The following is a 24,464-nucleotide window of genomic DNA, read 5'->3' as shown; positions in this document are numbered from 1 at the left end:
GTTGCTGATCTGAAAGAAAAATGTCTATCTTTTTTTTACTTCAAATTCTTTAGTGTGTATTTCCTAAGAGCAAGGATAGCCTTTTAACATGACTAGAGTATAATTATCAAAATCAGGATATTAACATTGGTGCAACACTCTTATCTTATCTACAGATCATATTTTTGTCAGTCTTAATAGTATCCTTTATAGCTTTCCCTGCCAAAACTCTGGTCCAGGGTCCAATCCAGACCAGACATTATGTTCATTATTATGATTCTATTAAAACAGACTTTAAACACATTTAAAAGAAATCTCCAAAGCCATGACATTTTTCAGATATAAATATAATTTGAGTTATCTGGTCCTGCCTTACCTAAATAAATCATCCAGATTCTTTGAGAATGTCCTGTCTAACCTGAAATGATATGCAAAATGAAAAAAAATCAATTTAAAGTATATATATAAATATCTCAACTGAATAATCACGCCAAGTTTTTCAATTTGTAGTCCAAATTATTCTACCTGACTTCACCATTAACCAGATTAACTAAGATACTTGCTAAGCTACCCTTTTGTTCATCACTTTGAAGCAGGTTTGAGAATATGTCAAGTGTAATGCTAATTATTTTGACTTCTGAGACTATAAAGCTAGAGAACAAAAAACTTAATTAATTAAGAGATTTAATGGAGAAGAGGCCCTGGGAAGATAGATGTATATTAACTTACCTGATTTTATTAAATCATAGTCTATTTTCTGAAAATATATTATACATAAGATGATTAACTGTTCCAGGGGAGTAGTTAAGTCATAATTTTGCATTTTCATCGTCTGGCATCCTTAGCTTGATGAAATAAAGATACTTTTGGGGTTTTGTGTACTATATTAAGCACAAGGCTTACTTAATAACTCCATGGTGGATAGTTCACTGAGAACTGGGCTTCACTTAAACAAACAGGAATCCTGAATTCATAAGGCCTATGATAGTTCCAATGTTTAGTCACATAATGAAGCACACTGGTTCCAAAGAGTTCAGTTTTTTCCTCCACAGGAGAAGATTGTATTCAAATTAGGGAATTGGAGATCACATTTTGGACTGGGGGGGTCACTGGTGCTAGTCAACATGGGTCTTAGGATTTGTGATGTAAGTGACTTATTTAGTAATAATAGTATTTTAAAAATTACTTGTCTTACCTTAAAAGCATATTTAAAATATTTTGCTTACAGTGTTAAAATTCACATAACATTCATTTATTATTTTAACCTTGTTTTTTTTGTTTGTTCATTTTGGTTTTTTTGCAGTACTCGGTATTGAACCCAGGGCCTTGGGCATGCTGAGCAAGCTCTCTAACACTGAGCTACATCTCCAGCCCCTTCTTATATTCCATTCATTTCTGACCTTGAACTTGCGATCTTCCTGCGTCAGCCTCCTGATTAGCTAGAATTACAGGTGTGTGCCACCATGCCTGGCTTAACTATTTTTAAATGTACAATTCAGTGGCATTGTTTGCATTCACAGTGTTGTGCAGCCATCACCACCATCCAGCTTGGGAACTTTTTCACTACCACGATTTTGTATTTTATTTAGGGACAGGGTCTTGCTGAGTTGCTTAGCACCTCACTTTTGCTGAGGCTGGCTTTGAACTCTCGATCCTCCTGCCTCAGCCTCCTGAGCCACTGGGATTACTAAACTTTCATGTCTTTTTAAGGCTGAATAATATCCAATTGGATTTATAGACCACTCTTTTTTTTTTTTTTTTTTTTTTTTTACTATTCATTTACCAGTGGTATTCTTCACGCGTGTATTGCCTTTTGGCGGAGGGTAAGGGAAGTAATGACCAGTAGAACCAGTTAAAGTAAAACATTCTCAAGATTGTTTCCCTAGAATAAGTGGGAAACTTACACACTGACAGGACAGGTGTGAGACCACCAGACACCCTTGTCCCTTGGACTCTACAATGTGATGCTGGTTTCCACCCATCTTGGAAGATCCAAGCTCATGCGTCCTTGCTAAACTTCTTTGAGGCCTCTTCACCTCCGTCTTCTGGAATCCTTAGGTGGTTTCACAGCTACACACATATGTCAGCTCAGTTGAACTTCTTGCTAAATATCCCAGTGTCTAGATCTTCAGCTAATTACCACTAGCACAGCTGAGGATTTCTAGTTACCACCACCTCTAAGAAAGGGGTTTTATCCCATGGCCAGCAGAAGGATATAGTAATAAGTTTCCTTCATGGTGTCCAGCTGGGTTCATGTTTGCAGTGGTTGCTGTTTCCTACTGGGCTGACTTTTTTGATTATGTCATTGAGAAACTGAAGCCCAGCTTTACTGGGTAGCTGTGTGCTTGTGCAGCTATAGCAGAGGTTTGGCTCTACTAAAAATGGAAACCACAGCAGAACCCCAGAGGTCATTATGGAGCAGGAATTATAGTTGTGGGACTGGAGGGTGGGTCCCAAATTGGTACTGAACAGCATAGGCCACAGACAATGCAGTTAGACTGCTCTCGTAAACTGGAGAACAGAGAATCCCATATTCCCTCTTGAGTGAGCCTCAAAACCTGGCAACACATTTTTTTGTAAGTATAGGGATTGTATTTTATGACATATATGAAGCTCAGTACCTGGCACCAAGTAAATGTTCAATAAAGTGGTAGTTTAGGGATGTAAAGATGAAATAAGAAATGGTTTGCAAGGACCTGACACTTATTGTAGTGCTTAGCAAGCATCAACTACTGCAAAACAACTTTCATCAGTGTGTCTGTATCGTTGTCAGTTCATAATCAACCACCCCAAAGCTCAATTATTTCATTACTGTCTTTATTATTATTATTTAAATTTTTTTTTAGTTATAGATGAACACAGTACTTTATTTTATTTATTTTATGTGGTGCCGAGGCCCGAACCCAGTGCCCCACATATGCTAGGCAAGTGCTCCACCACTGAGCTACATCCCCAGCCCCTTTATTATTTTACAGTGATTTGATTCCCATAAACATTTTCATATTTAATTATTATTACTATTTGTCTTTCCACATTTCCACATTTTTTTATTGGTACATTATAGTTGTATACAATGATGGGATTTGTTGTGACATATTTGTACATGCACACAATATAACAATATGAATGTTTGAGCTCAGTCTTAAAACAGTAATGGTTAAATATGGCCCATGAGTCTACAGTCAGCTGCAGGCTGGGAGTTCTGGTCTAGGAAGGCTTTGTTTGCAGTGGTTTGTCTGCCCCACAATATTTCTTATGTTGCATGTCTGCTGTGTCCAGCAGACTCGGCCACATCATGTACCATCAGGTCTTGGATGATACCCTTGAACCCTCTGTCTTGGAACAGATAGCACCATTTTACAACCACCCACTTGTCATTATATGGCAGCTACTGCTATTGCCAAGCCGTGGCAAAACACTGAAGTGATTTTTCCAGCAGACGATGAAGTCCTTTGCTGCAGGCTTCCTTTATTTCCAAAATGCAATCCTAAAAGAACCTTGTGAACTGTGTCATCTGACTAGACATCTGGTAGCACCATGAGATCATGACGTTCTTGGGTTCTCAAGTCATTGCTGAGGTCAGCTCCAGGTGCGATTTCACTGGAGACCTCAGGCACCATCTTGCAGCTAATGTATGTCGTCTACATGTGGAAATAGAAACACTTGAAAATAATTTTTAACATACTTGCCATTTTTTATCCATCCCAAGTAAGAGCAAATTTTGGATTCACTCATTTTTCTTTTTTTCTTCTTTTCTTTTAGTACCGGGGAGTGAATCCAGGGCCTTGTACATGCAAGGCAGATGCTCTACCACTGAGCTGCATTCCCAGCCATTTTATTTTTATTTTAGAGTCTCACTAAATTGCTCAATCTGGCCTCAAACTTTAGATCCTGTTGCCTCAGCATCCTAAGAAGCTGGGACTTATTTCACTATGGCTGACTCAAGTTTTCTTTTAATTTGTAAGGTTCTAAGTTAAAAGTTTTATGCTACAGTGCCTTTGTGATCAGAGATTTCTAAGATGAAATAGAATCCATCACCCATTTATTTTCTATGAAGAATATTTGCTGGAGAACCACAAAAAATATCCCAGCTACTCTAGAGCCTGAGTAGGAGAGTTACAAGTTTGAGGCTAGTCTGGACAACTTACGGAGCTTCTGTCTCAAAATAAAAAACAAAAGATCTAGGGGTGTAGTTCAGTGGTAGAGCACTTACCTGACATATGTGAGGCCTTGAGTTCAATCCCTAACACCACAAAACAACAAGTATCTTTAATAAAACCTCTAAATTAACTCAGCACAGTTTGTAAAGAAATGAGCAGTTAACCAATCAATTATGGTCCAGATGATACTTATTTTTCATTATTGATCATTTTTAAGTGAGATAACCCACCTTTGTCAAAGCTATTAATGGTTGAATTTCCCTTAGTATTTCTTGCTATGCTGGTATTTATCATTTTGAGTGTCTCTTGCAATTCTAAAAAGTTATCCTTGCACACAGAGGAAAGTTAGCACTCAAATTCATGTGTTTTAAATACTTTTCTCTGTTGTTTTCTCTCCAGAGGAATTAAGTGTGTGTGCAAGTGTGTTATTTATATGTGTATATATGTATATTTGGGAAGATAATGAAACATACTTTCAGAAGTTCCTCAGAAAACTTACTGAGAACCACAGAAAGGACATACTGCTGAATAACATCTCTTTGGTGTTGGAAAAGAGTTCATGAGCCCAGTGTAGGTGAAAGGATGGGACTTTGACTTTGGCCTATGTCAGGGTCTGCAGGTTGAGCCTATAGCACCCAGAGCACAGTGCAGGAGTATTGGGAACTCCTGTTTTATCATAGATCATCCCTCATGCTCTATGTTCGTGAAGCCTCTCTTTGGCTCTTCTTGAGGCCAAGGCAGCAGTACTCAATGTAAAACCCCCAGACCTGAGCTCATAGACATTACGCCATGCACATTAGCTTAGATTTCATTCATTCATTGACTATCTACTGGCAAGTGGAGGGGCAGCCTCGCTGACAGTGGTGCCTGCTGGGCGGCAGATCTGGCAAGTGCAGTGAGGTCAAGGCCTGAACTTGAAGGAAGGTAGGGGTCTTTCAAATCTGGCAGTGTTGGGACCTGAGAATTGGCCTCTTGAGGCTCTTGTTGACCTTCAGGGATTGTAGGAACTGTACTGTAGGTGACAAAATGTCCATTTCTGCATGAACTGGGGTTACATTTGAGACTCTTGGGCCAGTGACTAAAACTGAAGTGGGAAGAAATGATGACTTCACATGTATAGAGAGGTGAGAAGAACCAGTTATGAAAGTGCCCTAAAAAAATAGAATTTTCTAGAAACTCACTGGTATCATGACCCTTTGTGACTAACCAGGACAATTGCCTCGTGTGAAACCTTGGGTACTACAGCTGGTAAGTTCCAGAGGTTGGACCTGAGTTGCTGTATTCTAAGTCAGTTTGGCCAATGAGCTGGAGAGTAGATACTGGAAGCTTTGTGGGGTATGCTATCTCTGTTGCAACTACTCTGCTATCATAGCATAAAAGCAGTCACAGACAATACCCCAATGAGTGGGGCATGGCTATTTTCAGAAGGTGGCGCATGCCTGAAATCTAAGCTCTTTGGGAGACTGAGGCAGGAGGATCCCAAGTTAGAGGCCAACATTCACAACTTAGAGAGACTCTGTCTCAAAATTAAAAAAAAAATTAAAAATTGGGCTAGGGTGTAGCAAAAGAAATAAAGAAGGAAAGGAAGAAAGAAAGAGTCAGTGGGCAGGATTTGTCCGTGGCCCTTAGTTTTGCTTACTCCTGCTCCGACTTCTGTTCTGAGGACAGTATCACAGGACTCTTGGGGTCAAGTAAAATCAGGACTGGACTTTTGTCAAGGGAATGTATGTGAGCCTCTCTTGAGTCAGTGGGAAGAGTGAAGAGTAAAGGAGAAGGACCTAAGAAAAATAGAAAGAAGAGAGAAAAGGGGGAGCAAGACCCTAAGGAACATAGTTACCAGTAGTGGATCAAAACAATGAAATCTGGGCTCTTCTGTGATGAGGAAGTGAATGTATGCAGAAGTCCTTTTTAACTGTAAAGCAATTATTGACTTTCGAGTTGTAAGGTTAGTTACTAATTTAGACAATGTCAATAGTCAGTGTATGAACTCTGGCACGTTGCTCTTATTTTCACATTTGGGAATTGTTTTTAGGTCCACTAGGTGTCAGTAGAACACAGAATTTTCAAGAATTCAATAGGAGGAGCCCTTCCGGCACCCATGCATAGAATACTGCAGAGTGTTTTCAGGGAGCAGATGTTCTCTCAATAATGCACGCTCTATTTGAAAAACAAGTGATTTAATTTAATTAGTCTTCATCTCAATAACAACAGTTTTTAAATTCGTGCCAACAGACTTCTGTTAACTTCTTGTAAAATGCTTTATTCATCAGGGTTCTTAAGGATGGTAGTGTGCATGCAAATGAAAAATAAGCCCCTGATTCAAACAAGATGCACCATTTGTGCCTGTAAATCAGTTAAGGAAAATCACATATCTCTACAATTTCCAAACCAGACCCCTTGGCAAACAGTCCTTCAACATGGTAGGATCTGCAAGCCATCCAGCTAGGAGTTACTGTGAAGTCCCCCTCCCTACACACGCATACACACACACACATATAAATGCACACACAGTCATGCACACACACCCATGTTCACTGGCTCAGCAGCTTCCCAGAGCCCCCACACCACAGGGACCCGAGATACTGCCAGGGCCACCTCAGGATTTAATTCCATCTTACTTCCTTTGTGGGCAAACTGGGCAATGAAAGAATGAACCAGCATGGGGGTCCAGATGGCTCCCACTGATGAATTAGAGGTGGAGAAAGGGTACCTAATATGTTTCTAGTGTTCAGACCTTTGCCTATCTTAGAGATGGTTGGATCGATAAAGGAGGACAGGTCAGTGGAACCTTCCTGGAAGGTGATTTTATAATCACTTATAAACTTTAGTGCATGTATCTTGAGACAGTGATCCCACTTCAGGGGATTCATCCTGAATATTGTGAAAACATCATGAATATGAGAAGAGAACATATTCAAGGATCACGGTACAGCATGAGAATAATAAAAATGTAGGATTAACTTAAATGTCCAGCAGTAGGCTGGTATTCAGTTATTAATAAATTGAGGGTGACTTTTTTGACATAGGAAGATGTTAAGCAGGTTATAAAACACTGTGTACATAGGCTTCCATTTTTGAAGTGTTTATAGTTGTGCAGTATTTGGAAGGACACTGTGTTAACTTTTTGTCACTGTAACTAAAATTCCTGACATAAACAACTTGTAGGAGGAAAGATTTATTTTGGCTCACATTTTCAGTCCGTGGTAGCCTGACTTTATTGCTCTGGGTCTGAGATAAGGCAGAACATCATGGCGGAAGGGTGTGGCAGAGAAAAGCTGCTCTGCTCCTGCAGACAGAAAGTGTGTATGGGGGCGGGGCAGGGACAAGGTGTAGTATCCAAGGGTTCTCCCCCAGTGACCTTTTTCCTCCAATCATGCCCCACCTACCTACAGTTTCCACCTCCTCTCAGTAAGTTCATTCAGCTATCAGTGGACCAATCCACTGATGAGGTCAGAGCCCTTATCCAGTCTTTTCCCCAGCACCCCACTTCTGGACATTGTAGACTAAACCTTCAACACATGAGCTTTGGGGAACATTCAAGATCCAAACCATAGGAGACACACAGCAAAGTAGTAACAGTGGTTATCCATGGTAGGAGATTATAATTGCAGTACTTTTCTTGATTATTTGTTGTTAATCAAATTTTTCTAGTATGGTAAGTAACTTTTTTTTTTGTCCCAGCGATTGAACCCAGAGATGCTTAACCACTGAGCCACATCTCTAGCCCTTTTTTATATTTTATTTAGTGACAGGGTCTTGCTGAGTTACTTAGGACCTCACTAAGTTGCTGAGGCTGGCTTTGAACTCTCGATCCTCCTGCCTCAGCCTCCTGAGCCCTTGGGATTACAGGTGTGTGCCACTGTGCCCGGCAGGTACTACTTTTTAATAGGAAAAAGAGAGATTCAATTATTATAGAAAACAAAATAACCATCTACTCCATGATTCTAAGTTCATATCTATTGAAGAAAAAAAGTATGTTTGCTTTTTAATGCAGTTCATTTTTTTGTTGTTGTCATGGTTATAGGTTACAACATGATTGTTAATAAGTGTTTATTGAATTTGAAATTGCAGAATTCCCCATTAGGGCCATTTCAAAGAGACAAATTTAGGAGATAGAGCTTTTTCGCAGTTATCCCTGCCCTTTAAAACAGAATGGCTGACAGCATCAGCACTTCTGATCAGAGCAGAGTCTCTGAAGGTCTTGAGAATATCATGGAAGAATGCCAGCGATGACCAAGACTGGATTTTGATGCTATTGTTTTCTCCTTGTATTAATCTAGAAAGAGAAAGGAATTTTATTACAAAAGGAACACATGGTGATTCTTCAGCAAATCTGGATGCCTGCTGTATACCAGACATTGTTCCAGGTGCTGGGGGATATATAGTGCACAAACAGATAAGAATCCTTGCTTCATAAAGCTGACTTTCTAGCTGAAGGAGACAGATACCACACAGATGAAAACATAACTACATCATGTCTGATTGCAGTTCAGGGTAGAGAAGAGTAAGGCTGAGCAAGGAAAGGGGTATGTGTGTGTGCGCGCGCCAGTGGATGACGGATGGTTGCTATTTTCCAGAAGGTGGGTAAGAAGCCTGACAGATAAGGTAACATATGAACAGAGATCTGAATTCATGCAAGTGGGCCATGCACGTGGTATCTGTGGGAGAGGGTTCCTGGCAGAAGACACATTGGCAAGCCCTGAAGTGTTTGGCATTTTTTAATGACCAGCAATGAGGCCAGAATGCCTTTTTATTTCCACTTGTAAATGAAAACATTATCTTGTGTGCCTTTTCCTGTGTCCAAGATTGTTTTCCAGGAAGAAAACAATCAGAAGTGAATTTTTCCCAACAGAATATGCGTATTTTTAAGGCTTTTCATAAGTGTAGCCAGGTAGTACTTATGTACCTTTCAGAAAGATCTCAGTTTATATCTCACAGATGTACATAAGGTGTCAGTTTCATGACCCCTTATCTTAGGCAGTAAATATTTTTTAAAATGCTAGTTTCTTGGGGGAAAACTTGATATATCTTTAGTTTAAAGCTAATTAAATGCTCTTTAATTAGTAGGGAACTCGAATAATCTTTTTTATATGTATTGACCATTTGTATTTGTGTGTGTGTGTGTGTGTGTGTGTGTGAGAGAGAGAGAGAGAGAGAGAGAGGGAGAGGGAGAGGAAGAGAGAGAAAATTACCTGCTTTGTCTACTGTTTTTCTTTGGGGAGTTGACTTTTGCATCAATTTGTAAAAAGTAATTATATATAAAAACACTAATCTCTGGCCTGTTTTCTATGTTATCAGTATTTTTTCCTGATTTGTTAATTAGCTGTCAATTTACTTTATAGTGTTTTGGGCCCTTACATTTTATGTTGGTGGTTATATTGGTCTTCTTTAATGACTACTGTCCTTGGAATTATATGTTTAAAAAAAAAGCCATGACCATTATTGAGTGATGCCGTTTTGACTATGCTATGCACTGTCCCCAAGCACCATATAATTATTCTCTGCCCCTTCTGAGTGTCATCGTTCCCATTTTACACATGAAACAAGTGAGTTCCTGCGACCTAGCTTTAGAGTTGGGACATGGATCCAGGCTTGCCTGATACTGTTAAAAGAAAAACTTTACATCAAATAAATTTAGCAGAGCTTATGAGAGCAAAGAACAATTCACGAACCTGCAACACTTAGAATCAGAAGAGATTCAGAGAGCTCCACTGTGGTAGCAGCAACTGTGAGCTCTTATAGGCTGAATGCAAAAGTAAAGAAATGACCTGATTGGTTGCAGCGAGGTGTCTGCCTTGGTGTAGTTCAGTGGGAGGGTCCTACTTGTATGACCAATGGGCTGGTGACTGCTTGTGATTGGCTGAGGCTCAGTTCTTTTGTTTTTTACTTTTCAGTCAAGTTCAAGAAATGTCTCCAAGTTAAGCGGTTTGCTTACGTAAGAGCTCTGGGTACAGAGACAACCTCAGGCTATGGCCTCCTTCTTATTTGCTTTAAACTGCAAAAGTCACATTCCTTCCACTACATCCAACCCCCTGCACCGTACTTGTGCATCCTTTCTGCCCCCATGCTTAGATGACCTACCTTCTAATGGAAGAAAGGACTCAGTCCAGGGACATGTGGAAACTTTGAACATCTGTTACAGCTAGTGGTTAAAGTTAGTCAGCTAATTGCTAGAATGTACCTTGGGAGCAAGAAAATGCATTCTACTTTTCAAAAGCTATTTTTCAAAATATTTACATAACATTGTAAATATTACAAGATTATAATCTCCTACATGGGAGGCTGAGGCAAGAGGATCACAAATTCAAAGCCAACCTGGACAATTTAGTGAGACCCTGTCTCAAAATAAAATAATAAAAAGGGTTGGGATGTATTTCAGTGGTAGGGCACTTGTCTAACATGCACAAGGCCCCAGCACCAAAAAGAAAAAAAATTGCTTGTTGGCAGATCTCCCTAGAGAATAATCTTCAGTTTTAGCAGAGCTACCTAGGATATTAAATGATAGTTTCATTGCTTCCTGGAGAAACGATTGTTTAAAAATATTTCAAGGGATGACAGCACAAAGGAGCACCAAACTGGTGGCTTTTGTCTTTAGTTTGTCTCCACACTACCTGGAGAAACAGGGGAGACCATTTGTCATGAGTTTTATCTGCACCCTTAGAGTTGGGATAGAGTATGGGCTCAAGTCTGAGCCCTTAGAGTTGGGATAGTGCTTTAGCAGTCATGGAAACCCTTTAAGCCAGAGATCCAAATTCTTATTCCTGAAGCAGCAAGTATTAATAGTCCTTCAAATTAGGTAAATGTAGCTGTGGGCCAACTCTGTCTCTTGCAGCAGATTCTCTCTCTCCCCTTACTACGCACCCACTTCTATCTTACCGTGACTGCTGTAATCTGTTTATTGTCTGATTTTTCCACTTGTTTGTAAATTTCATGAGAACAGGGCCTTGGTCTGTCTTAAGAGCTATATCTTCAATGACTAGAATACTGGTATATAACATATGCTTAATAAATAGTTATGAATATCTTAGTCTATTTGGGTTGCTATAACAAAATACCATGGACTAGGTGACTTATCAATAATAGAATTTTATTTCTCACAGTTCTAGAGACTGGGAAGTCCAAGATCAAGGTGCCAGCAGAGTTGGTATCTGTGGCTGGCCCCTTTGCTGGTTCATTGATGGCAATTTCCCACTGTTACATCACGTGGTGGGAGGCGCAAGGGACTTAGCTTTCTGAAGTCTCTTATTAGGGCACTAATCCCATTCATGAGAGCCCTGTCCTTATGACCTAATCATTTCCCAGAGACCCTCACCTTTTAATAATATCACCTCAGGGGTAGGATTTCAACATATGATTTGGAGGGGGCCCAGATATTCATACCACAGCAATAAAGTATAACCTTGTGACAGAGCCTTACTAAACCACAGGAAACTCTTATTGCTGTTTCCAGTGAACAAAAGGGAAACTATATTGAAGAAAATATATTTGAATTTTATCCTCAAAGTTGAAGGATAAGGGAATATAGGAAACATCAAATGTAAGACAAATTTAACAGTATATTTTGGATTATTAGAGAACGAGGGAGGATCCCCAGACCCTTACATCATTTGTCTCCTTTACATCTCCATTTGGGTATCCCACAGTGAGATTTTTCATAATTTTTAAGACAACTTGTGATTTTTCCCTATCAAACCTGTTTTGATTTTCTCTGTCTTAGCGCATTACCCCCAATGTCATCCCAATATATTCTCTATACTGTAGCCAGAGCAACTTTTTAAAAATGCAAGTCAGATTCTATCACACCCTCTCCATCCCTGGGTTTATTCCTCTATCTACTCAAGCTACACTTGCCTTCCTCTAATTTTTCTCTTGCCACAGGGCCTTTGCACATGCCATATTTATGTCTGAAATGTTGTGTCCTTTGCACTGCTCTAGCCCTCAACTCCTGTACCCAATTTAACTTTGGCTCAAACATCACTTTTTTGGAAAAGATTTCCCTCTCTTGACTAAAGAGGTCAGATGTCCTTAGGGTACATCATCGTCATTAAGTCTCTTTTCTATCAATTATCAATGTAGTATTTTAGTTATTTTATATAAGCAAAACATGCAGTTTCCACCTGTAGGAAGCTTACATTGTAGTTTGGGGACTGGGGAAGACATTAATAATATATTCAGAAGCTCCTTTATCTGACTCTATTGGATAGACAATTAGGTTTATCAAAAGTCAGATAAATCAGGGAATTAGCTTTGATGGAACAATCTATGTTGACTTAAAACACAAATATGCATTAACTTTTCAATCTTTGGGCAAAGCTTTCCTTTGTGTATACCTAACATATACTCTATGGTTTTCATTTGGAATATATTCTTAAAAGTTGAACGAGAACTTTGAAACCAGATGCAGAATCCTTGATTTTTAGTTATTTTCACACTTGCCTCACCTACACCTGTTCTGGCAGCCATTTTTCCAGAGACTCATATTTGTTATTCTTAATAGCAGCTGGGGTGTTATGTTGGCCTGTGGTGGAAGGAGGCATCTTCTCACTGGTGAGCACCCAGGAGGGCCAACGAAGGGCCCCACAGCCAATGGCTTCTTTTACAGGTGTCCCAAGTGCCACTATGAGCTCATGCTGCTTTGCCCCATTGGCCCTGAGTGAGATGATCGTGGTCAACACAAGCCCCAGTGTCCCATGCCTGGGTCCCCATCGCACATTTCCCAGAAGTCTGTGTGTTTTTTTCCGGTTGAAGTTATTGCTTTGTATTTCCGGGTTGAGGGGTTAAACTCCAAGACATTCCGTAGGTTTGCTTTCTTTTCCTCACATCCACAGCCACTGAGATACTCTGGTATCTCTTGGAGTCCATGACTCAGCAGGAGTTTCCTCTGTTTATTTGAAGGGGCACTTGAGGAACAAATGTCTGGGACTTCACGGACCTTACATTCCACAGTTCCAGGCCTGCTGCAGCCAGACCAGCTGCTGTTTCACGTGGTGCACCCCAGACTTCCTCATCAACGCTTGCACCATAGCCTGGGGCTCCTTCCAAGCACAGCAGGTCACAGGCCTGTGTCCCTTCTGTGATCCATGCAAGCTTAATGTCAAGTGAGAAACCTTTTCCTACAGGAATAGCAATTAGCTGATGTGACTCTTGGCCCTTGAGGGTGGAAGACTGCATCCCCCTCTCTCTATCCACCTTTGGGTCGGGGGTGCCCCACCTCTTATTGCAGCAGGGATAGTGATAACAAGGAATAGTTCCTCAAATCATTAGCAGTTTTATCTGCTACTAGACTTCTGCTATATGTGCAGCTTATCTACTTACATGTCAGTGTCTTTCAATGACATATGAGGCCTGAGGGCACTGTGAGAGGGGCTTTAGAGCCAGATGGACCTGGGCTTAAATTCTGGTTTTGCCATTTACTGGCTGTCCTAACCATAGGCAAAGAACATTAACATTTTTGTGCCTCTGTTTCCTTCTCTGCACAGTAGGGTAATAACAAAGATGCGCCTTGACTCATGATGAGTTATATCCTTGATAACCCCATCGTAAACTGGAAATGCTGTGAAAAATTCATTTAATACATCTAACCAGCTAAATATTGTAGTTTAGCCTAGCTTACCTTAAATGTGGCCAGAACACTTAAATTAGTGTACAGTTGGACAGAATCATCTGACACAAAGCTTATTAATAATAAAGTGTTAAGTAAACATGTAATCTATTGAATACCACTTGAAAATGAAAACCAGAAAAGATGGACGAGTATGCTCTTAGAAACACGTGCTCGGAAGTAGTTTAGCAAGGCAAGCTTTACTTGTGCAAGAGTGTGCTATGGAACAAAGACTTGCAAGCAAGCACACTTGGGTGGGCAGTCCTCCAGTTTTTATACCTAACGCGGCACTGCCCCTTTCTCTGATAGGAGGAGCTCAGGGTTACAATCTACGTGATTGACTAATTTTAAAATTGGGGTGGGCACAGAGAAGGGTGATAGTTAAAATGACTACAGTTGGATCTCAAAATGATTAGGACTGGATCTTATGTCCCAAATAAGGCTATAAATACTATATTCTGAAAATGAACCACTAGACTTTCTATTTTCTCACAGTGCTTTCACATCATCATAAAGTTGAAAGTTTTTAAGTTGGAGACCATCTAATACTTCCTCATAAGATTGTTGTGCAGATTTTTATACAGCATAGACACTAGTAGCACAGTGCCTGGTTTGTTGCATGCACTCACTAAATGTTGACTGTGAGGCTGCTGCTCATATTAACTCCCAGGACTTTGTTAGTTGCCAAAAGTATTGTTGAATGAACTTATGTAGTAAGGTTTGAAGTTCTTGCTAGCACCTGGAAGTATTGAAATACTAGGTCTAGAGCTGATCGTGGATGGGGTGCCTGCCCCAGGCAATAGAATGAAGCCGATCTCTTGACCAGGCACCTTTCCAAGAGAGCAGTTCAGTGAGTTGGGATTATTGTGGGATTATTGTGTTATACCCTGTGGTAACAGCATTGCTTATTTTATTCATTATTAGTGAAGAAGCTAGGATAGATAGTAAAACAGGAAGTTAGGGGAATGGGCCCCAAAAGAGGCTTCTCTAAATGAGCAGGCTAGTCCATGAAATCAACCTATAGAAACATTCCAAACTTTCCAGCCAACTCCTTGTCCTAGGGCAGCAGAGAAAGGGAGGTGGGACAGACCTGCATGAATGCTACAGATTCAAGGGCTCACCTAGTAGAATGTTTCAGACTGATCCAGTAGCCTTAACACTTTTCCAGTGCCTGATCAGTGTAGATATTGACCAATAGCCTTGGTACTTTCCCAGTACCTGATTAGCATAGATATTGACCAGTTAGCCTTGGTACTTTTTCAATACCCGATCAACACAGATATTGACCAATAGCCTTGTAGTTTTCCAATACCCAATTAACATAGTATTGATTAATTTTCCTACCCAGTAACTATGTAAGCCCCTAGACAAGTACACTTAACTGCATCCCCTGCTGAATTCTGTCTCACCCTGGGGGAACTCTCTTTTCTTCTCACTTGGATAAGTCCTACTCTTTTACATTCACTTTCCTTGTCTGTGGATTTTCATTCTTTGAATTCACAAGACCACCTGGAGAGATGTCACTGGAAGGCAGCTGGGGTCTGCTGCAACACTACAGCAGCAAAGGCTGAAAATCTGGTTTCTTTTGGATAACTTTAGCAACTGAATCAGTGTATCAGATGCATTTCTAACAGATGGGAGAAGCAGGTTGCAACCTCAAGTGATATGCATTGTATGTGAAAATGAGGATTTTGCTTTTCTTGAGGAGAGTGAGATTCTGTTCTGTAATGAAAAGCAGTTCCTGGTGTGGCCACAATTGGATCAAAGAAATGTGCCCTTCAGAAGTCCTTGAAGATTCCCTGAAACAGAATTCTGACAATGCCAGGTTAATAGTTGAAGTCAGCATATGACCACCCTGCTAAAGTTCTAGAATTTACTTTTTAAAATTTATTCTTTTTATTTCAGTGATTCTTTTTGTTATGAAACTGTTTGATGTATCCTAGGTAAATAGCCTTTTTATAATTTTACTGACCAAATTAAAATCACCAGCCTTGGGAAAAAAAAAAATCAGATTTGTTTTCTTTCCTGGTCTGCAGGAAGACCTCTTCCATTTCCAACTCTGGGGTCAGTAGTGCTAGATAGTTGGCACAATGACAGGGCTGAAGGAAGGATATCTGCCCCTCTGTCACTCCTACAATGTGTAAAGATCACATCTCACTTAAGGAGTCCATCAGGGATATTCAAACAATCCCTGTGACTGGAATTGGTGCCTCTGACACCAACTATCTTTTTTTTTTTTTTTTTTTTTTTTTTTTTTAAACATAAAGCAGCAAAGGTGTTATTGTGGCTTTTCCTCCTCTTTTCAGATTTGATGTTCTGACCTGGCTTCCTGCTTCAGTTCTGTTTGTGGGGATAATCTATGCTGGGTCCAGAGCCTTGTCCAGATTGGTAAGTGTGGGTGATTGGGGTTAGGGGGACAACTCCTCTCTCCTCGTCCCCTTTGCCTTTTGACATATTGCATTTGGCATCCATGGGGTTGGAGGCAGAGCATCAGCTTAATAATGGTAAAGTTAGTTTGGAGAACAAGTCTTGGGTCTGAGCCATCATGGGACATTCCCCCTGCTTTTGCTGAATTGAAAATAACCCAAAAATCAGAAAGGGCCAGCTTGTTTTGCAAGGTGGAGCGGTTCAGGCAGAGACGCAGAGGAGTGGTGGTATTTGCAGAGTCGGCCATCAATAGGCTTTGCTTTGGCAGCCTCTCAGTGGAGGCCAGCTCTCCCCTTGCTGGAGTCAGGCTGTCTATGGGAGCAGGAGGGCCAGGTGGGGGCTCAGTCTGCTCCTTGCTTCTAAGGAACTAGAACCCTGCCTATTGGTCACCTGACCCAGAGGATGCTGGCCTTGGTCACGAACATAATGCCTGATGCAAGTTGACACCCAGTACGTGGGGATGTTAGTAGAATAAGTTATGTGTTCTGTTTTCTCACCCTCTTCTACCCAGTATTGAGCTGCTCAAGTGTAGGAACTGAGAAAAACAAAGCTGCTTCCAGATCCCTTATTTAGAACTCCAAAAATTTAGTTTTCATAAAAAGAGTCCATTAAAATCATCATTGATGGAAGGTGGCCTAAAAATCAGGAATGGCGTTAATGTTTGCTCCCAGCGCCCCCAACAGGGCTGGGGTTAGAACTCAGGGTCTTGTGCATGCCTGGCAAGTGCTCTGCCACTGAGCCACACCCCCAGTCTTCCTGTTCCTTTTTTGTACCCTAACTGCTATTTTTGTTTGTTTTGTGGTACTGAGGATTAAACCCAGGGGTGTTCTTTCAGTGAGCTGCATCCCTAACCCTTTTTAAAACATTTTTGAGACAGGTTCTACGTTGCCCAGGCTGGCCTCAATCTTGCAGCCTCCTGCCTCAGCCTCCCAAGTGGCTGGGGTTAAAGGCATGTGCCACCTCTGGCTTGGTGTTTTCCTTAGAAAATGTCCTGTGTTCTGACTTTTGGAAAAAAGTTGATTTTGCAAAAGAGTTCTTTTTATATTGTTTGTTGTTATATTAGTCCCCGAAATCTCAAATATAACAATAAAAACAAACAAAATCCACTTAACTGTATAACAATGTTACTGTTTCAACAATTCCAATGTTGCAAAATAGCTGTGGAGAACGTAATTTCAAAATTAAATCATTGTTTTTCTTTTGTGATTTATAAGCTTGAGAAGATGGAATGATACATACAGTGGGAGAAACTTCCTGGGTGGGCCTAAGAACTGACCTGCAGTTCATGTTGGTGCTCAGCCCAGAACATGTGGCTTGCGTGGGCTTTCCATGGCCTGGTCTTGGTTCCATCAGGCCAGTCAGGCGCCTAGGAATCTGCTGCCTCACTTTCCACCCCTTGTCCAGCAGAGGGTGTTTCTCCTCCTGTTGCAGAGAGAGGATTCGGTAAAAAAAAAAAAAAAAAAAATTTGTTGCTCAAAGGCTTTTACAATTTTTTTCTAGGCTCTAGGTAATCATGGGTGCCGGCCTTTTGAAGGTGGAATAAGTAAGGCATTGTGCTTATAATACTTTTTGTTTGTAGAGTGCTTTTGCCTGGATTTCCAGAGTATTTCCTTTGTATCTTTTTCTGTGATTCTCATAATCACCAAACAAGTGATGGTGAGGCAGATGCCAGTCACCTGACAGAGGAAGAGAGTAGATGTGGAAAGTTTTGCTAACCTGCCTCTTGTCCCAGGTAGTGGCAGCTCTTCTGACTCCCCACCTTTGTCTTTAGGACCAATGCATAAGGATTTTTTTTCCATTTTGTACTGGGGATTGAACCAGGGGTGCCTGCTCTACCATTGAACTATATCTCTGGCCCATTAAAAAAAAAAATTTTTTTTTGAAGTTACCCAGGCTGGCCTTAAACTTGCAATGCTCCTGCCTCAGCCTCCTGAGTAGCTGGGTTTACAGGTATGGGCCACTGTACCCGGCTTGGATTTTTGAGTGAGACCAGGGTAAAAGAATTCATGCATAATTTTAGACTACATGTGTTAGAAAATTCACAAACTAGTCTAAACAAAAGGAAATTTACTGGTATAAATAAAAATTGTAGGGTAGAGACCTACCTGAGATGTAGAGGTCCAGAGGTTCGAGGACAGCTCAGAGTCCAGTTCCTTTCATTGTTTTTCAGTACCCTTCTCTGTCTTAGCCCCATTTCACAGCCACCTTCCCCCCTTGGATGTTAACTCCAGACTTACATTCTTATAACTAAAATGGAGACAGTCTTACTAGTAGTTCCTCTATGAGTTCCAGGTTTCCCTTGGATTCAATCAGTCAGGGCCATTGCTTATCCCTAATCTGAAAACTGACTCAGAGGATGGAATTATGTTGATTGGCTGGCCCTGGATCTTGGCTTCCTGAAACATTTGCTGTGGTTGGAGAGGTTGGGAGCACTGATTGACTAGTCCTGGTCCTACAGGATCCCCACCTGGATCCCATTGACTAAGAAGAGGGTGTGGCAGATTCTTAATATTGGGAAGCCTTAACAAAAAAGGGACATGGATATGAGGGGGGCTAAAGTCCATTGTAAATGTCAGTCTAGCGCAGCTTCAGGCAGATGGGGAGTTCTGTAAGCTAGAACAATGCTTCTCCAAGTGCAATCCACAGCTCCGTGCTACCTGTCTGTGAGAAGATCGTGCCAGGACATACATCAGCTTCAGCAATACACACACTTGTTTCATTGAGTGGCTGCTACTGCTGCTTCTTTTTAACAGCAAGACCGTTTGATGAAGGAAGTAGTGCATTGATTTACATTTTGTGTGCGCTCCTTATCTTCTCGTGGACCAGTAGTTGAGAAGTCTCGACCTAGAGAATAGCCTTCTTTAACCGGCACAGAGAAGCCACTCAATTCAAACTCTTTAAACCAAGGGAAACAACCCAACTCCAAATATACCCAGTTGGAGTGGGAGGAAGGATGGATAGGAGACACTTATTACTGTTTTTGAGCAAACGGACTCCACCCAGCATCTTTTCTTTGTTTTTGAACTCTTTGTTTTTACACAGTTGCTTCCTAGGATGGATAAACATGAGGCATTGGTACAGTTTGTGTTGGATAGAAAACAGGCATCAATATGCTGCTGCCAAGCTGTCAGTTTAATGAATCCATAAGGAATTGGAGGGGAAAGTGCTTAGTTAAAATCTGTGGGTGTGTAGTTATGCAAAACACTTTCAAGGTAGCTCTCCCATGAAGACTTCCTTGATGTGGCAAGGCCTTGAAGTTCTGGTCTCCTGATGTGCAGCTCCCAGGAGGAAGCCAGGCAAACTCTGCAAGGACCCCGCGGAAAGAGTTCTTCATTGAATTTTCTCCACCTCAAACTCACAAACAAATGATATATAGAGTTAAGCCAAAAGAAGACTGTTCTTGTGGTTATCCATTAAGCAAAGATTTATTTGGGACCTACTGTGTGCTGGGGCTTAAAGACAAAGAAGACCTGGTTCCTGACCTTGAGGAAATGAAAGGGATGAGAGGCAATGAGAGACATAAAACTCCCCATGGGAACAGCCACCACGAATATTCAGCGTCAAGTACATACTAGGCACCTCTCTGTTGCCAGTGTGGATGTCATATGAAGTCAGACTCTCCTACACAGCTGATTCTGGCCTGCCTCCAGCTTTCCTGCACTGAATGACGTCACCGTGGTGATGGCTCTTATGGCATGAGTGTCAGTCTTTGGACAGTACAGTGTTGATGGTTCGTTGTTACTCTCATAATTTCCTGGCCTGAGGCCTGCTCCCCTATGTGGGGTTGCCTCAAAACCTGTGCTGGCGAGTGTTTAGGACAGATGTACAAATTCCTACATGAGTGAGCCTGCTGGTGAGAGGCCACTGGTGCTGGTGATTTGCCTACTGCTCAAACCATGTCATTTTCTTGCTTAGGCAGGGCCAGGGTCAGCAGTTGGAGGGACTGTGCAAATCTTGGTTAAGGCACTTGACAGGACTGGAATTGACTTTCTTGCTGATCTCTTTGAACTTGATTTTTCCTAACTGCTTGTCATGATTTCTCTCTTCCATGAGCTCAGCAGCCACTCAACACGTTGTGGGTGGAGATGGGATGGAGGGAGGTGTTGATGAAGGAACACACATCGATAATTAAACCCATCTGGAGTGGATTACTCAGTTAAGCAAGATGGAGCTTGTGGGTCTCCTCTGCCTTTGGCTCCAATATCACATAAAGGAACTGGTTCCACAAAGGAAAGAATGTAAGTGTTGGTGTCGAATGAAGAAGCTGTCCTCTGAGGTCCCTGTTACTGCTGAGTAGGGGTTGCTTTCCTTCTTTTATGTTGTTTTCTCATCAAGGTGATTCCAGTTCAGTCTATAAAGGTTACTTTGTTCAATAAACAATGTGGACTTGGTGGCAATTCAGTAAACCCCTCCTAAGATTCTCATTACCTTCTTGCCCCATCTAAAAGTGTTTCCCATAATCATATAATAGATTATGGACTCCAGGGGAAAAGATTTATGACATCAGATTTGACAGTGATCTCTTGACTCTGGTACCAAAGGCACAGGCAACAGCAACAACAAAAACAGACTAACTGGACTTCATTAAAATGATAAACTTGGGTGCATCAAAAGACAATTATCAAGAAAGTAAAAAGGTGACTTACAGAATGAGAGAAAATGTTTGCAAACTACTTCTCTGTTAAGGAAACAATATAGAGATTATAAGGAGAACTTTTAAAAATCAACAGCAAAAACCCAAACAACTTGATTCAAAAGTGTGCAAAGGACTTGAATAGACATTTGTCCAAAGATGATGTATAAATGGTCATGGGAAGATGATCAACATCATTAATCATGAGGAAAATGCCAATCAAATCTATGAGATATTTGTGTGCATGCTTGAATATGTAACAGTGAATTCCATCATTATGTATAGTTAAAATGCACCAATAAAAATAGGGAAAATAAATAAATTCCATGAGGAAACAAGCAAAAACCTATGAGATACCACTTCATACCCATTAGGGTGGTTATTATAAAAAAAAATAGCAAGTGTTGGGCACTACTGTTAGAAATGTAAAATCATATAGCTGCCACGGGAAACAGTATGGTGGTTCCTGAAAAAAATTAAAACAGAATTAGCATATGATTCAGTAATTCCACTTCTGGATATATATCCAAAAGAATTGGAAGTTGGAACTTGAAGAGAGATTTGTGCATATATGTTCACTTGACTATTATTCCCAATAGCCAAAAGGTGGAAGCAACTCAAGTGTCCACCAGTGGTTAAATAAACAAAATGTGGTAACACATACAATGATACATTATTCAGCCTTTAAAAGGAAGGAAATCCTGTCACATGATGCAACATGGATTAACCTCGAGGACCTTATACTAAATGAATAAGCCAGACACACAAAGACAAACACTGAATAATCCCCCTTATATGGGATACTTAGAGTAGTTAAGTTTATGGAGACAGAAAAGAGGGATACTTACCAGGGGCTGGAGGAGACAATGCAGGGGTTAGTGTTTTATGGGTCCAGAGTTTTAGTTCAGCAAGATGCAAAGAGTTTTGGAAATGAATGGTGTTGACGGCTGTCCAACAATGTGAGTGTATTTAATGCCTCTTAAGAATGGTTAAAGGGGTAAATTATGCATATTTTACCATAATTTTAAAAAATAAAAACATTTAAAAGCTCCAGAAAGACTTTTCTTGGGGATCGTATGAAAAGGAACTGATAATGTGTTCTCACCTGTCTCACTAGCACTCCTTTGGGGATATGCATATTTAATTTAACTGAATTCAGTAATGTGCAGTTGGGTAAAAGTGCAGTTCACGAAACCAGGCAAAACTGCCCATCGCTCCAATGCTTTTTTTTTTTTTTTTTTTTTTTTTTGGTTAGATGACTTTTGTTTATTGTCTTAGTCTTTTTTTTTTTTTTTTTTTCTGTTACTTCGACAGTACAATACAGGCTTTTGTGCCAACTGGGGAGTCGATGCCTCCTGAGACCTTTTCTTATTCCTATGCATGTCTCTTAGGATTTGCATTTTGCCAAACTGAAGAAGTTCCTTGTATATTCATCTTATATATTCAGATGCCTATTTTTCATACAACAAGGCCTGTAACCAGTCAGCTCTTGACTGAAAGAAAGAACAGAAATGGCCTCTGAGCTTGTGCTGGAGGTACATTAGAGATGAGGGTAATCTGATCCTCTTATGTAAATAAAATATTTATGTAAATAAATTATATCATGCAAAATCAATTTATGAATATTCATTTATTTGTACACCTGTGCATATTCAAGTACCTCATAGGTTCCAAAAAGGATGCATGGTAGCTGTTGTAGTTAGAACATGTGGTGTCCCCAAAAGCTCCTGTGTTAATGCAGTAATGTTCAGAAGTGAAATGATTATGAGAGCTATAATATAATGAGCAAATTAATCTGTCTGATGGATTAGTAATTTGAAAGGACTACTGTGCCAGGTGGTAACTGTGGGCAGGTGGGGTATGGCTGGAGGTGGTGGGTCACTGGGGGCATGCCCTTGGGGATCGTGTCTTGTCCCCCGCTCCACTACTCCCAGCTGAGCAGCTTTCCTCTGCCACACCCTTCTGCCACAGTGCTCTGCTTCATCTCAGGCTGACAGCAGTGGAGTTTGCCATCCATGGACTGAGTCTCTGAAACCTTGAACCCCAAATAAAATAAAATTTTCCCTTTCTAAGTTGTTCTTGTTGGGCATTTTAGTTACAGTGATGAAAAGCTGGCTATCACAGTCATTTATAAAAATAATTATAATGAAAACAAGATAAATATTTTTATGCAGAGGATTTTAGAAAAAATATAGATAGATGAAACCACAGAGATTTAATGCATATTTATGCCATATTATTTTATGATATAAATGCACTTGGACCTTGAATTTAGCTCTCAGCTTTCCGTAGCTGAATAAAAAAAATCACATGACTCTCAGTGCTTATTAGAGCAGAGCCATTGCTGAAGAAAAGCAGTGCTATTTCTCACTGCTGGGTCTCAAGGGACCATAAAAGATTGGGTCTCTGGGTCCCCATAAAAGATTGACTGGGAGACTTCTTGGGGCAAGTATCTCATACTGTCCTTATAATCAAACCCACAAAACCTAGTGTCTAGGATTCTTAGTGCATTTGGAGACAGAAGACAAAATTTGCTGGGGGTAAAAACCATGGCTCTCTGGTTATCTGACTCCATTCTAGTGTGGGCAGATAGCCTCAGACAATCCATTAGGAACATTATTTCTTGCATGCACAATTCTGATAAAAATTGGAATGCCAACAGTTGCCAAGGTGACTTTATGTAGCAGGGACCTAGAGTGCAATTATTCCATATTCAATATTAAGGATATATCTAGATATTTAAAAATCACCTAAAAAGAAGAAAGTAGGTTTGACATTTTTTTTTTCTTTTGCTTGCTTTCTTTCTTCCTTTCTTTCTTTGGTACCAGGCATTAAATACAGGGGCATTTTAGTACTGAACTACATCCCCAGCCCTTTTTATTATATTTTAAAATTTTGAGACAGGGTCTCACTGAGTTTCTAAGGCTGGCCTTGAACATGCTATCCTCCTTCCTTGGCCTCCCAAGTTGCTACAGGCATGAGGTACCATATCCAGCTGGATTGGCATTCTGTAGAAATTAAGAGGCTAGCCCAGGACTTGCTTGACCTAAGGGTCATCCACACCCCTGCAGAGTGACCCAAGGCCATGTCTGTCGATGGGGCCAGGGTTTTCCATAGAACACTGCCCTAGGTTAATTTCAACATCTGAACAAATAATCAAGGCTTCAAAATTCCATCTGCGAAGCATGGGAATAATGAAATATTCCTAAGGAATAGTTATCCGTTTCTCTCATAGCGAGACAAAAATTTCATTAGCACATGGATGAAATGTTAAATTTTAAACTAATACACTCTAAAGAATAAATTAGTTGTTCATTGTGCCCTAGGTAATTAAATGAATTGACCTGCTATATTTTCAAATTTGCTCAATTATATTTTGGCAGAGTTACGTAAAAAATGGTGATTTGAGCTTGACAGTGGTTGGTGTTGGGCCATTTTTTCCCTAATGAAAGGTGGTTGGATCTTTTGTTATTGAGGCCATTCTAAGATTCTTGATATTGTGGAAGCATATACTTATTTTTCTGTTCTCTTTAATAGCAAGTAGATATTTAGGTTATCTAAAAGCAGTTTCATGATTAAGAGGCAGGTTAAAAACGGAATCAGAACAGATGCCTCAGTTTTCTTATTTGTATAATGGGATGTTAACAGCAGCTCACTTGTGGAG

General features: G+C 40.5%; 1 protein-coding gene across 3 annotated transcripts in view; it reads left to right on the top strand.

Moving 5' to 3' along the window:
- Tmem241 (transmembrane protein 241) overlaps window positions 1–24,464 on the top strand; it is a 121,607-nt gene that overhangs the window by 8,765 nt on the left and 88,378 nt on the right. For all 3 annotated transcript variants that reach the window (XM_047526892.1, XM_047526891.1, XM_047526893.1), the window contains exon 4: window positions 16,047–16,128. In XM_047526892.1, the coding sequence (XP_047382848.1) occupies window positions 16,047–16,128 (82 nt within the window). The remainder of the gene's footprint in view (window positions 1–16,046; window positions 16,129–24,464) is intronic.

This window comes from Sciurus carolinensis, chromosome 15 (assembly GCF_902686445.1).
Source record: "Sciurus carolinensis chromosome 15, mSciCar1.2, whole genome shotgun sequence".
NCBI lineage: Eukaryota > Metazoa > Chordata > Mammalia > Rodentia > Sciuridae > Sciurus > Sciurus carolinensis.
This window is presented reverse-complemented; position numbering and strand designations above follow the sequence as displayed.